This window comes from Rana temporaria, chromosome 2 (genome assembly GCF_905171775.1).
Source record: "Rana temporaria chromosome 2, aRanTem1.1, whole genome shotgun sequence".
Taxonomy (NCBI): Eukaryota; Metazoa; Chordata; class Amphibia; order Anura; family Ranidae; genus Rana; species Rana temporaria.
This window is the reverse complement of record NC_053490.1, coordinates 434961512-434975532: the sequence shown is the minus strand read 5'-3', so window position 1 is coordinate 434975532 and position 14021 is coordinate 434961512. Positions and strand designations below refer to the sequence as shown.

At 42.0% G+C, this 14021-nt stretch overlaps 1 protein-coding gene across 1 annotated transcript in view; it reads right to left on the bottom strand.

Annotated features, from left to right (window-relative positions):
• SMG6 (SMG6 nonsense mediated mRNA decay factor) overlaps positions 1–14021 on the bottom strand; it is a 359235-nt gene that overhangs the window by 61135 nt on the left and 284079 nt on the right. The window contains exon 14 of the mRNA XM_040338357.1: positions 2277–2453. Coding sequence (XP_040194291.1) covers positions 2277–2453 — 177 coding nt within the window. The remainder of the gene's footprint in view (positions 1–2276; positions 2454–14021) is intronic.

Below are 14021 nucleotides of genomic sequence, written 5' to 3'. Positions count from 1 at the left end.
GTATGGTGCTCTATTAGTTGTGTCAGTGGGAGAAATGGTGCTCCATTGTCGGTGTCAGATGGCAGAATAGTGTCTTGTATCAGTGGGATGGATAGTGCCCCAAGGGCCGGATAAAGGCAATCAAAGGGTCGCATCCGGCCCTCGGGCCGCAGTTTGGAGACCACTGCAATAGCAGATTTAGATGAACTTGACCAACAAATTAGTCAAACTCCCGCTATCTCTTTTTAAGCATTTACAGTAACATTTTGTTCCCCTTTTGGGATAAAAGTTTTACATAAATAAAAGCTGACCATAATAAGCACCTGTCAGTATTAAATGATTTGTCGCAACACTCAAACTGCCACTTTTGCTGGACAGCTTAGTCCATGGGTCTTTAAACTACGGCCCTCCAGTTGTTCAGGAACTACAGTTCCCATCATGCCTAGTCATGTCTGTGAATGTCAGTGTGTTGCAATGCCTCATTAGATGTGTAGTTCTACAAAAGCTGGAGGGCCGTAGTTTGAGGATCCCTGGCTTAATCTGTTAAATGCAGTTGAAAAAAAAAACTGTCAGGATTCCCAGGTGAAAATAAAGAGAGAAAAAAAGCTGCAAAATAATACATTTTTGTATTGAGTTGAACCCCCTTTCTGATCGCTGTGTATAGATAAATGCTACACAGCACGAAGCCCTATTCTGATGAAACAAAAATCTACATTTCCCCTTGGAACTACTGTGCATGCATGCAGTACTGATGTATTAGTTTTTCTTTACACACACACATAAATGATTATATATATATATATATATATTTTTTTTTTTATTACACTTTTGCCCATTTAATAAAAACCTAAGCAGGAAATGTATTGAAATGTTGCACTTAAATATATATGTTCTGTAAATAATTTAGGTATAAAATTAGTTATTCAGCTAGGGTGAATTTAACAGAAGTTGCTATTTTCAGTCTGGGCATCTATATTTCTATGACCAGTAGTCACGAATCAGTTAAACATGCATGGTGACACTGACTAAAATATAACTATGAGATGCTAGAGTTTGGATTTCGAGTAATTATATACTTTTACAGTGGAACTCCTGCCGAAACGTATTTGTGTTTTGGCCGCCGCAAACTGCGCTGCAAACATTTTCACCTACTTCCTGTCCAGGCCACAGGTGGTCAATAAATAGAGTGAATGAACCATTCCAACACAAACATATTATATAACATCATTTATATATGTATATCTATATATCTCTATCTATACACACACACACACACTTTCTTTTCTAGTAGAATCAGAAAAAAACAAAACTATTTAGTCTTTTATTACGCCCCCCCCCCCCCCCCCAATATAAATGTTCACACATTTCCCTTTTTGGGTATAGGTGCCCACTGGAACAGGAAATGAGGAAATCTCCCCCAACGGGGCCAAGATTGACAAGTTGTAATCTGCTTCCAGCATATCCAAGCCTTTAAATAATATTTTTTAAATAGCGTGGCTGGAGCTGCACTTTAAGAGACATTTTCTTAATTTCACAAAAGTTTGCATCAGAAAAAAAAAAAAAAAATTGCCACATTTGTCACATTGGTATAGTTTTCAATAAGAACAATGGATGAGTCTATGAATAATATGTCTTATAGATGTAAAGGAGACAAAACAATAGCCCAGATATATTCAGATTCAGATGTGGCTGGCCATGAAGCATACACAGTGCACATTTAGCAAAGAACAAGTACATAGGAGGTTGTGTGGTGCATTTGCCTCAAACTTCTTAATCAGATCAGGATGTGAGGGACAGATTGGGTTCAGTGGAGGGGGTAGTGGGATGGGTGCCGTCAGCTCTTCCTGTACGTGTCAAGTAGACTTCATTTCACCCTCTGAGCAACACCAAGATGTACGCCCACAAACTTTATCCCTAATATGAACTCTGCACCCCCTCCCTTTCTCTTCATTCTCCCGTCCCGGCTGCAACACATTATTACTTTAAAAAAAAAAAAAAAAACTGAAATGAAAATAGCAGCAGATGATGGATGGAGTAGATAGACAGGGACAATGGAAAATAAGCTATAGGATGATACAAGAAAGAATGCACGCACACAAAATGGGGATGACATGCCTATACAGACTTGAAAGACTGGCATAACACAAATTACACTGGAGTACATTTTTGGCAAGGCGCTTAAGCATCCAATTATTAAAAAAAAAAAAAGCCTGAGAGACTGGCTTTTCTGGGTTGCTTGCATTTCTTACCACTGGCTCAGTGGGTAAACCCCAGTCTCCCCCATTTTTAACCAATACCTGATCTTCCAGTTGGTTTCCCTCCGGGCTTCCCGTTTCCTTTCCTATGGCGTCTGGGACGGGTGCCACTGACACATACTTTCCACCCTTGAATGCCAGCAGAGGCTCTTCTTGTCCGCACAGTGCTTCCAGGAAATATTTCAGGACTGTGACCCGCTTACAATCCGCAGCAATAATCTGAAGGGGGAGAAGGAGGGAGAAGAGATAATGAGAAAGGAAAACACTGAGCAGAGGCAGGAGAAAAGGGCCAAGTGTTTCGTTAACCCTCTGAATCTTCCAGTTCATTTAATACTACATGATCTGGAGTGAAGATGCAGTGTGGGCTTCTAGTAAGCCAGAATCCCTCTAACACAGTACTTTTTTTTCTAAGGAAAAAATAAATAAGAAACTAAAGGAAAATTAGATGAAATGTGCGATTGTCATAAAAAGAGAGACAGACTATTTCTGAATTACAACTCTGACTATGCTTAAAAAAAAAAAAGCATACAGTTAATAGTAGTTCCACAAAATCCAAAAAGACAAGTTGCTTAATGTTAGATCAAATTAGGAATTCCAGTAGACCACTGGCATGGCACAGGTTCTTGATTTTAAAACTGTGGCCTTAAAAATAAATAATGAGAATAATTTCTAAAGTCATTATTATACAAGAAAGTGACACGTGAGGGCAAAACTAGTTAAACTTTGCAAAAAAAATAAAAAAAAACAAACAAAAAAAAATTAACGGTTTAAAGCGGGGGTTCACCCTATAAAATAAAAAAATTTTTTTTTTCTTCTAGCCTAAAATTCGGCATTGTAGCGCGAGCTACAGTATGCCGGTCTTAATTTTTTTATCGCCGTACTCACAGTGTAATTGTACATAGTAGATTCCGACTGCCCACGGGGAATGGGTGTTCCAATCCAGACAGAAGGTGATTGACGGCCGGCTCTGGCGCGTCACGCTTCTCCGGAAATAGCCGAAATAGGCTTGGCTCTTCACGGCGCCTGCGCATAGTCTGTGCGCAGGCGCCGTGAAGAGCCGAGACCTACTCCGGATGTTTTCGGGGAGCGTGACGTGCCAGAGCCAGCCGTCAATCACCCTCCCTCTTGAAAGGAACGCCCATTCCCCACGGGCAGTCAGAATCTACTATGTACGATTACACTGAGTACGGCGATAAAAAAATTAAGACCGGCATACTGTAGCTCGCGCTACAATGCCGAATTGTATGCTAAAATGTTGTTCTGCAGGGTGAACCACCTCACCAAGAAAACAAATAAAAAATCTACACTATATTTTGTACTGTGTTACTAAACTGTGACAAGTATTTTACGGGCTACAAAAAGCAGTCTGATTTTGTTCTCGTTTTGTTACTGTGATATTATTCTCAGGCAACCAGTCTGACACTTAAGAAATATACCATAAAATGTTCATTGTGTTCCTACTCATCATGAATAGGCACGGTCTTACTTATTAAAGGGACTTTCCATGTCAAAATATATCCATAATCAACATGCTGTAAAAGATGATCTGTTGGCTTGATTAGAGCTGCACGATTCTGGTCAAAATGAGAATCACAATTTTTTTGCTTAGAATGAAGATCACGATTCTCTCACGATTCTCAGGGTGTAAAATCTTTTACGGTTTTTTAATTCATTAAAGTAATTTATTTTTTCCCAAAAAATTGCATTTAAAAAGACTGCTTGCGCAAATACAGTGCAACATAAAAAATTCCAACAACCGCCATTTTATTCTCTAGCGTCACTACTAAAAAATTATATAATGTTTGGGGGTTCTAAGTAATTTTCTAGCAAAAAAAATAATGATTTTAACTTGAAAAGAGCGGTCAGAAAAAGGTTAGGTGTTTAAGTGGTTAAACGTTCCTAATTTACATACAGAAGTCAATGTGATACAATGTTTAGACTTAACTTTCCACTGATAAAGAATGTTTTCAAAACTTGGCAGATTGCCTAGACTTTGACTTTTGGCTGAGAGCACAGAGGAAATTCTTTGCATACCAAAGTGCAGAGAGAAAATTATTTTCATGTCAAAGATTGTGAAGCCCTGTGTCAAGAATCGCAACGGGAAAAAGATCGCGATCGCTATAACGATTCTTGACGATTAATCGTGCAGCTCTAGGCTTGATCATAAAAGGCAGCATTCTGAGAATTCGTCAAAGTAGTTATTAGGTTAATACAATTTTTGGTAATTTGTTCAGTGCCCATCACTTCTGAGTGAATCCAGAGACAGGTGTTTAAAGGTGTTATGTGGTACAAGTTGGGTAACCACAAACCTCTGAAATTCAAGAACCATCATCTCCTTGCTGTAGGCATCTTTTTGATGGATGGTACAGTCTGCTGGTAGCTTTGCATTTACGTCAGTTCTGGCTTTTAGTCCTGCAATACTGGGCCTTGCATGGAGGTAAAAGTGGTGTAGTTTCACTGTATTTAGGTAACCAGATCTACAGATAAAAGCTTGGGCCTAGCATAGTACAAGTAAACCTGAATAAGTAGGACATGGTGACCATTTCTAGCAAGAAGCCACATGCTTAAAAGTCTTCTTTTTTTTTTAACATGTTATGCTTACCTGCTCTGTGCAATGATTGAACAGAGGCAACCCCATTCATCCTCTTCTCGTGCCCCCAGGCCCCTCCCTTCTGCCTAATTTCCCCATAGCAAGCAGCACTGTATAAGGCTACTGAGCTGCTGCTTCATATGTCCATTCACACACGAAGCATGGCTTGCCCCTGCCCCCGCTCACTCATTGGTTCACTGGCTGTAATGAACACAGGTTTTTTAGCTTCATGCATAGAATGCATGAAGGTAAAAAACCTTGAGCCACATTAAGCTGGCCATAAGCTGAAGCAAAATTGTGTGTGTAGCACTACCCCCATAGGAGTTGCTGGATTAGATTTGGGCCTTGCACGTTACCTCAACATTAATTGTCTAGGGGAAGAAAGTCTATAAAGAACTCCAATGTCCACACAAGTTGTAAAACCTTTAGCGGTTAGGTTTTATTTTTATCTCATAACTTGCAGAAAAGTAGAAGGATGGAGGAGCAGGCGCATAGTACAAATCACTGGGGAAAACTTCTAAGTTCCAAAAAGTCACTCACCACTTCCTCTTGAGTGGGTATTGCTCACCCTGATAGGCCCCTCTCACCTGGCCTAGCAGCCGGAATGATGCACGAACAATGATCAGAAACAGTCTCTGCCACAGACTGGTTGCAAGTTCAGATGAGGGATTCCGGAATCCTCTGCCCCAGGATTTGGTACCCGAAGATCAAGCCTTACAGTTCTAGAGCCTTTAAGCCAACCCGGCACACTGTAAGGTATTGTAGACTATGGTGCATCCTCCAACGAAGTTACCAGGCCTCTCCCAAAAGTACCAGACTTCAGCTCGGGACAGGTCCTCCCCTGGTTTCCTCCATTGAGTGGCTTCTTCCCTCACAACAGACAGCACAGGATCACCTCACGAGCGTAGGCCCCATTTAGGACAACTGGGCCTACCTAGCAGAAATGCAGCCTCGGGCCAACGTGGCCCGAAGCCAAAAATCGCACTGCACATACCTCGCGCCAGGAAGGCCACGAGGCGAAGAGCCTCTCACAACATGGCGTCTGTCCCTTAAGTATCCTTCCCCAGCATGCCCAGCAGGGAGACCAGTTCCACTGGGCTGCTGCCGGACAAAGACACCCAAATACACCGTAGCCTGCCTGAGTTCCATCATTGGCCGGTGGTGGTATCGCCACCTACAGGCAACAGTAAGAAAATCACTCCAAGCACAGCCACAGCCAGAACAGAGGCTGATTTTGTATCAAAGCCTGAGCCAATTATCAGCTCAGACACCCACTAAATTTAACATAGCGCCTGGTCATCAGGAGCAGGGCGCTACATGCAGCTGGAGGAATACGTTCTTGTGGGCTGAATGAAAAAAACTAACTAATATACAGCCAGCTTTACTCAATAGAGGTCAGTGATCTGTAGTGAACACTGGTAGCAAGTAATTAAAAGACAACTGTACCAAATGAAGCTGGAAAAGAGATATGAAATGCACCCCTGGTACTTTGCTCGATTTGTTGTGGTTCGCACTAGTGCGATTTCTGATGCGACTTTAGTGGCACAGAATCGTATGACAAGTGAAAGACCATTATATTCAATGGTGCCCATTCTCATCAATGCGACTCGGTACAGTGCCGTACGATTATGAAAAACGGTTCCTGTACTATTTTGGTGCCATTTACAGTGGCCCCATAGAATATGCAGTCCATATTCGCATCGCACATGTTCCTGGAATGAGCTCTCAAAAGTGCCCACCAGCTGGGTACAGAAGCATGCACGACACAATGCAAACATTCACCAGCACACCACAAAATTTTCAATTACGTCTAAACAGTTTTTAATGAAGAAAGATCACATCACAATGTAGTGCTACACTGTTTTGTGACGTTTGGATGCAATTAAAGATCCATTGTGTGCGGATGAATATACACTGTATAGAATATGCAAAAATGAGCCAAGTTGAATTAAAGTCGCACTACATAACCTCACTGAAAAATTGCATCAAAATTGCACTGCAGTGGGGTAAACAGCAACATGATCTGCAGTTTTTATTCTGTCCTACTGTGCTCCTCATAAGTACTTAAAGTTTAGCACCAGTCCCCCCCCCAAACAAAATAATTAAAGTCGGCAGCTAAAAACACTATAGCTGCTGTCTTTTAATATTAGGACACTAAGGGCCCGTACAAACGATCGCATATTCCGACAACAATTGTACTGTGCAGGCGTGCGCCCCTGCCGCAAGCTTCATGACCATGCCTGCGGGACCCGCGGACTCGTCTGCCGGTGTCCTGCGATCGGGTCATAGAGATGCAGAACGGGGAGAGGCCAGTGTAAACAAGGCATTTCCCCGTTCTGCCTAGTGACACAGCACTGATCGTCTGCTCCCTCTCATCGGTAGCAGCGATCAGTGACGTGTCACTCGTAGCCACCCCCCTAACAGTTAGAATCACTCCCTAGGACACACTTAACCCCTTCCTAGCCCCCTAGTGGCTAACCCCTTCACTGCCAGTCACATTTATACAGTAATCAGCACATTTGTATAGCAGTGATCGCTGTATAAATGTAAATGGTCCCAAAACAGCATCAAAAGTGTCCGATAGGTCCGCCATAATGTTGCAGTCATAATAAAAATCGATGATTGGCGCCATTACTAGTAAAAAAAAAAAAAAAAAAACAGATATTAAAAAAAAAATGCCATAAAACTATCCCCTATGTTGTAGACACTATTAGCTGGATTCACAAAGAGTTACGCCGGCGTATCAGTAGATACGCCGTTGTAACTCGGAATCTAATCCATCGTATGTTTAAGTGTATGCTCAAACTGAGATACACTTAAACCTAGCTAAGATACGACGGCCTGCGCCGTCGTATCCTAGGGTGCAATATTTCCGCTGGCCGCTAGGTGGCGCTTCCGTTGAGTTCGGCGTAGAATATGCAAATGACTAGATACGCTGATTCACGAACGTACGATTGCCCGTCGCAGTAAAGATATGCCGTTTCCGTAAGAGGTACGCCGGCGTAAAGATAAAGCTGCCCCCTAGGTGGCCTAGCCAATGTTAAGTATGGCCGTTGTTCCCACGTCAAAATTTCTAAATTTTACGTCGTTTGCGCAAGTCATCCGTGAATGGGGCTGGACGTAATTTACGTTCACGTCGAAACCAATACGTCCTTGCGGCGTACTTTGGAGCAATGCACACTGGGATATGTACACGGACGGGTCACTTCGGGTCACTAGTCATTTACATAAAACACGCCCCCTGTTTTTAATTTGAATTAGGCGCGCTTACGCCAGCCCATTTACGCTACGCCGCCGTAACTTAGGAAGCAAGTGCTTTGTGAATACAGCACTTGCCTCTCTGACTTAAGGTGACGTAGAGTAAATACGATATGCTACGCCGCCTGAGAGTTACGCTGCCCTACCTGAATCCAGCTATATAACTTTTGCGCTAATCAAACGCTTATTATTTTTTTTAAAAAAATATGTAGAAAAATACGTATCGGCCTAAACTGAGGAAAAAAAATGTTTTTTTTTTATATATTTTTGGAGCATATTTATAGCAAAAAGTAAAAAATATTGCTTTTTTTTTTTACAAAATTGTCGCGCCATTTTTGTTTATAGCACAAAAAAATAAAAAAAATGCAGAGGTGATTCAAATACCACCAAAAGAAAGCTCTATTTGTGGGAGCCACGTCGCATGACCGCGCAATTGTCAGTTAAAGAGGCGCAGTGCCGAATTGCAAAAAGTGCTTAGTCATTTGGCAGCCAAATTGTACAGGGCTGAAGTAGAGAATGGAATAGTCTACAGGTAAGCAGAGAAATGCTTGGATGAGAACCTGAAGCATAATTGGAGCAATTGTTCTAAACACAGACATTTTTTTTCCCCCAAAGAAACCCCAAGACTAATTGGGCCACGCAGGTGACGCAGAAAAAAAAAAAAAGCCTATAGTCAATCATACTAGATTTTATGTCTACATGTAAAATCATTGAAGTTATAAATACCGTACACCAACTGTTAATTTGCCATACTTTCATGTGAGTAACAATATATGTTTCAAGAGATTCTCTAGCAGTAAAGGGAAAACCCTAGCAAATATATATATATTTTTTTTCAGTGAAGCCAATCTGGTCCTGCGATTGTCCTTCCATGCAATGCTGTACCCAGAAGTTTGAGACTCCCTTCTCTTGCAGTGTCAACTTTTCACCCTGAAACAAGCTTATCAGCATCTGAAAACGGAAGTTCTCTATACACCAGCTCACGGTTATCGGGTGTAAAACCTGTCACCAGAATCTCAATCAGTACTGCTCCACCCAATGTTTTATTTCCGAAAAAAACAAAAAAGCAAAAATGCTCGTTTACAATGGCAGTACATTTACATTGGCAGCCTTTCACCTGTTGCCACCTCCTTTAGCCATGAAGAGCCTGCACTACCACATTGCACATGGTTACAGTGCACTACCATTCTATTTTAAATCAGACAGTGAGGAAGCCTATCAAACCCCCTCTGAAGTGCGAAGTGAATAAGCCCTAGGACTTCCTATATTCAACTGCAAGGGCAAAGCAACAGGTTCAAGTAGGAGGAAACCCAGTGTCAAGTTTACAATATAGTGGATAAGAAATTTGTAAAAAAAAATTGTGCAAACAAAGGGATATGAAATCAGTTTTTATTGGAGCACAATTATATGTTTGTATATCCTCCCCACATCATTAGCGAGGGTATCTATTGGCTCCTCATAAAATCCCAAAACCATGCTGGAAGGGAAGCTAACTGCATGCTGATAACATTGATCCAATAGCTTTTAGTGCTTAAAATATATGTAAAACCCAAAAATGAACTTCACCAATATTTTTCTTTTAACTGCTTGCCGACCAGCGCACGACTATATACATTGGCAGCATGGCATGGACAGGGGCATTGTGGACGCGCGTGGGCTTGCTGCGAGCTTTGAGAGCCTGACCGCGGGTCCCGCGGACTCGATCGCCGCAGGGTTACTCACGATTGTCTCACTGTAAGGAAGAACGGAGAGATGCTGATGTAAACAAGCATCTCCCTAGTGACAATGACAGTGATCACCGCTTCCTGTAATCGGAAGCGGCGATCACTGTCTTGTCACATGTAGCCTATCCACCCTACAGTAAGAATCATTTACTAGGGCACTCTTAACCCCTACAGTGCCACCTAGTGGTTAACCCCCTTCACTGCCAGTGTAATTTTCACAGTAATCAGTGCATTTGTATAGCACTGATCGCTGTAAAAAAGACAATGGACCCAAAAATCGCCGCCATTACAAATAAAATCAAATAAAAAATTGCCATAAAACTATCCCCTATTTTGTAGACACTAACTTTTGCGCAAACTGATCAATAAACACTTATTGCAATTTTTTTTTTACCAAAAATCTGTAGAAGAATACGTATCGGCCTAAACTGAGGAAAAAAAATGTTTTATAGATTTTTTGGGGGATATTTATTATAGCAAAAAGTAAACAATATTGCATTTTTTTCCAAAATTGTCGCTCTATTTTTGTTTATTGTGCAAAAAATAAAAACTGCAGAGGTGATTAAATACCACCAAAAGAAAGCTCTATTTGTAGGGAAAAAAAGCTCTATTTGTAGGGAAAAAAATATGTCAATCTTGTTTGGGGGCCTCGTCGCATGACCGCGCAATTGTCAGTTAAAGCGACGCAGTGCCGAATCGCAAAAAGTGGCCCAGTCATTTGGCTGCATACTGGTCCGGGGGTTAAGTGGTTAATCTGTTAAAAATGGCATTCGAAATGTTTGTTTTCTTATATTTGTTCAATAAGTGAAAAAATATATTTATTGATCTTATCAGAAATTCAGAGCTGTCCTGTGTTCTTTACCCTCTATGTAATCTCAAGCAGTCCATCTACCCATAGCAGTTCTTGGGCAACCGAATAATTAGCGACTATGCTGTAGAGATGGGGAGTGTTTGAGTAGCTTTGCAAAAGACAACTGGACAGAGCCAACTTCTCGGTCCACAAAAATGCTGCGTTTCATAGGCCACAGTAGGACTTGGATGCTTAGTGTATTTCTGACAGTTCAGCAGGTCTTTATGTACTTGCAGGGTCTTTGAAGTGTTTGTAAACCCTTTACAACCACTTTTACTTACAGGTAAGCCTAGATTAAGGCTTACCTGTAGGTGCAAGAAATATCTTCCAAACCTCCATGGTTTAGGAGATATTTACAAATGAGACGGGTGCCGATGTCTACGGCGCATGTGACAGCCATCATGTCAAGTAGCTCCATATAAACAGACTTATTGGTGTTGATATACTAAAGGCAAATAGAGACTGCACTTTGTAAGTGCAGTTGCTCTCTGCAAGTGTAGTTGTTCCAGAGCTTAGAAAAAGAGGGGAAAGCTCTGCTAAATCCATCATCTAATCATGTGCAAGAATGCATGTTTCCCCTTACATGAAATTGGGTATTCTTTGCAAAGTTAAGCTTTATCTCATATGCTAAGCTCTGGAACAACTGCACTTCCAAAGTGCAGTCGATTTACCTTTCGTAAATCAACCCCAGTGTGTGAGGCTGCAGTCTGTGCACAGAGGATCTAAGATCCTTTCTAAAACTTCCTCAAAGTCCTTCTGTACCTCTTATGCTTGCCTCTGTAGGCATCATAAGATCCAACACTAAAGGAAACCGCTCGATTAGGGACGCAGCCTGGCAAATTCTTGCCCTGGACAGAATTGGTTGTATTAAATTCATTTATAGTCCAAGAAATTGTGCCCTGGATGCATAAAAATTCCTTCTTAGTCAGATAGGCCACTTTCTGCTTGGTGAAGATGGTGATATTGGCAATTTTGAAAATAAGGATTGGTACTATAAGGTTTTCCAGTGTTAGAGAAGTTTGTGAGACCCTGGAAAAGCGAATGTTAGTCTGATCTTTTGCCATGGTTTCCTTATTCTTGGATTCTGCCATTTGCTACAAGTGAGGGCATTTCTCTGTGGGGTACTCAGGAAGGAGGGTGCCAAATACAAGGAAAGCGTGTCCAGAAGAGTAACACGATAATCTGGTTGCAGACTGCCCAGTACCAAAAGTTCTTCTGGAAAAGGGTGGAAGAAGCGCTTATGTGCCTTATAAAGGATGTAGTCGGGATGGTGTAAACACACAATCCGTGCTATGATCCAATACTCTATCCTCCACCTGAGCCGAAGCTCTAAATGGTTACGTTTTAGTGCCAATTTGAAAAAGATTACACAAAACATGAAATACATTTCAAACATAACCTTGGTTATATAGCACCATGCAGCCAATTACAATGAGTTGCGCCGAGGGTAAGCACTTGTGCAGGATACAGTGCCTGAAGCAACATTACAGGTCGCATGCACGTCATGGGGTCCTGGTAAGAGTCCCATGGTTTTACCGAGGTTGCATTGATTGATTGTTTTTTATTGTTATATACAGAAGACAGTGAGTTACAGAAATGCTTGAAAAATCCCCCAAATTATTGCTCAAGTTAGAAAGCTAAGAGTAATTTCTGTGCAAGAGAGGAGAGGTCCATCACCTTAGGACACTAACAAATAACTTATGGTTCACAGAATGAAGCAGAGTTTTAGGGGAGGTGCTCACAGGGTCTGTATCCTCAATCACCTTAAGGTATGATGCTATAATCCAGTGGTCTATGAATACTATATTCCTGTGTCCCGTACTGTACGATTAAGATAAACAAATTATAAATTAAAGAACAAGTTTCCTTAAAGCGGAGTTTCACCCAAAAGTGGAACGTCCACTCATCTTCCACAATTGGCACCTTTGGGGGGGGGATGGGATACCCATCTATGACAGGTATCTTTTCCCACTTCCCTGCCAAGGAGCAGTGACATCACCGCGGGGCTCTCTCCTCCTCCCCTGGCCGCCGGGCCAATAGGAGAGAGGAGCGGGGCCTTGCGCATGTGCTGTAGGGTTCCCGGCGTGAAGCCGAAAGGCTACCCAATGGATACATCAGCTGCGGGTGCCGACATCGCTGGACTCCAGAACAGGTAAGTGACCATTTATTAAAAGCGAGCAGCTGCAGTATGTGAAGCTGCTGGCTTTTAAAAAAAAAAAATCCTGGCTGGAACACCGCTTTAACTGTGCATCATTGCAACACGGAGGGTGGATTCTGAGGACACTTCAGCCCATCATAGTACACCGGCAATGCATCAACTATATAGCTTCCTTGCACATCAAGTTTTAAGTAGGGAACGACCAAATTAATTTTTTCAATACCGATATTTCGGCAACCTCTCCTGCCAATAGCTGATATTTTGTACATTTAAAATATTTTTTTTTTACACTGTCATTTAAAAAAAAAATGTATCACTGTTATTGCGGTCACAAGTAATGTAAACATCCCTTGTGACAGTAATAGGCAGTGACAGGTACTCTTTATGGAGAGATCGGGGTCTAAGACCACAAACCCCTCCTCTGCACTTCTAAGTATTCAGAACATCAAGATCGGCATTTTTAAAATACTTTATTTTTTAAAACGGGCGCGTTTAAGATGCCAGTAATCTGGTAAGTGATGTCATGACATCCCTTTTGGATTACTAGATCCAAAACCTGAACAAAGCATCGGCTTTGTTCGGGTCGGCGGACACGCCGGCTGGTTACTCCGGCCTTCCGATGGGACAAGAGAGCCCGCCAAGCTGGGGAAGGTGGCGGGGGGGGACGGAACACGTTGTAATAACAGCTGAGTGGCTGCTGATTTGCGCCGGTTGCTATTACAATAAAGCTGATCGTCCGCTCTAAAGAACGCTACTGGGGTGATGATGCATGCAGCACCCAGGTAAAACCTCTTGAATCATTAATATCGGTCAGCTTTTTGACCAATACATAAAAAAAAAAAAGAGAATATCGGTCGCGGATAATCGATCAATCCCTAGTTTTAAGTAAAGTGGCAATAAATCACTAATCGGAGACTGAACACTGCTGGCTGTGCAATACATCTATTACAAGGGAACATTCTGCAACGAGGTGGGAGGCTGGCACTGAACTCTGGATGCCAAGGCTACGCATATCTATAAGTGCTAGGCATTCAAAAAGGAAGTGTGCCTGTAGCAAAGCTATACATTTCCTCTTACAGTCTAAATTTATATGCAGTTGTTGCTAAGTGTGTCAGCTATTTGACCTACATGTGACCCTGCCTGCAACCTACTTCAACTCCGAGGAGCAGGACTTTCCTTTTCACTGCCGGGGCTCTGAACAGTGTAA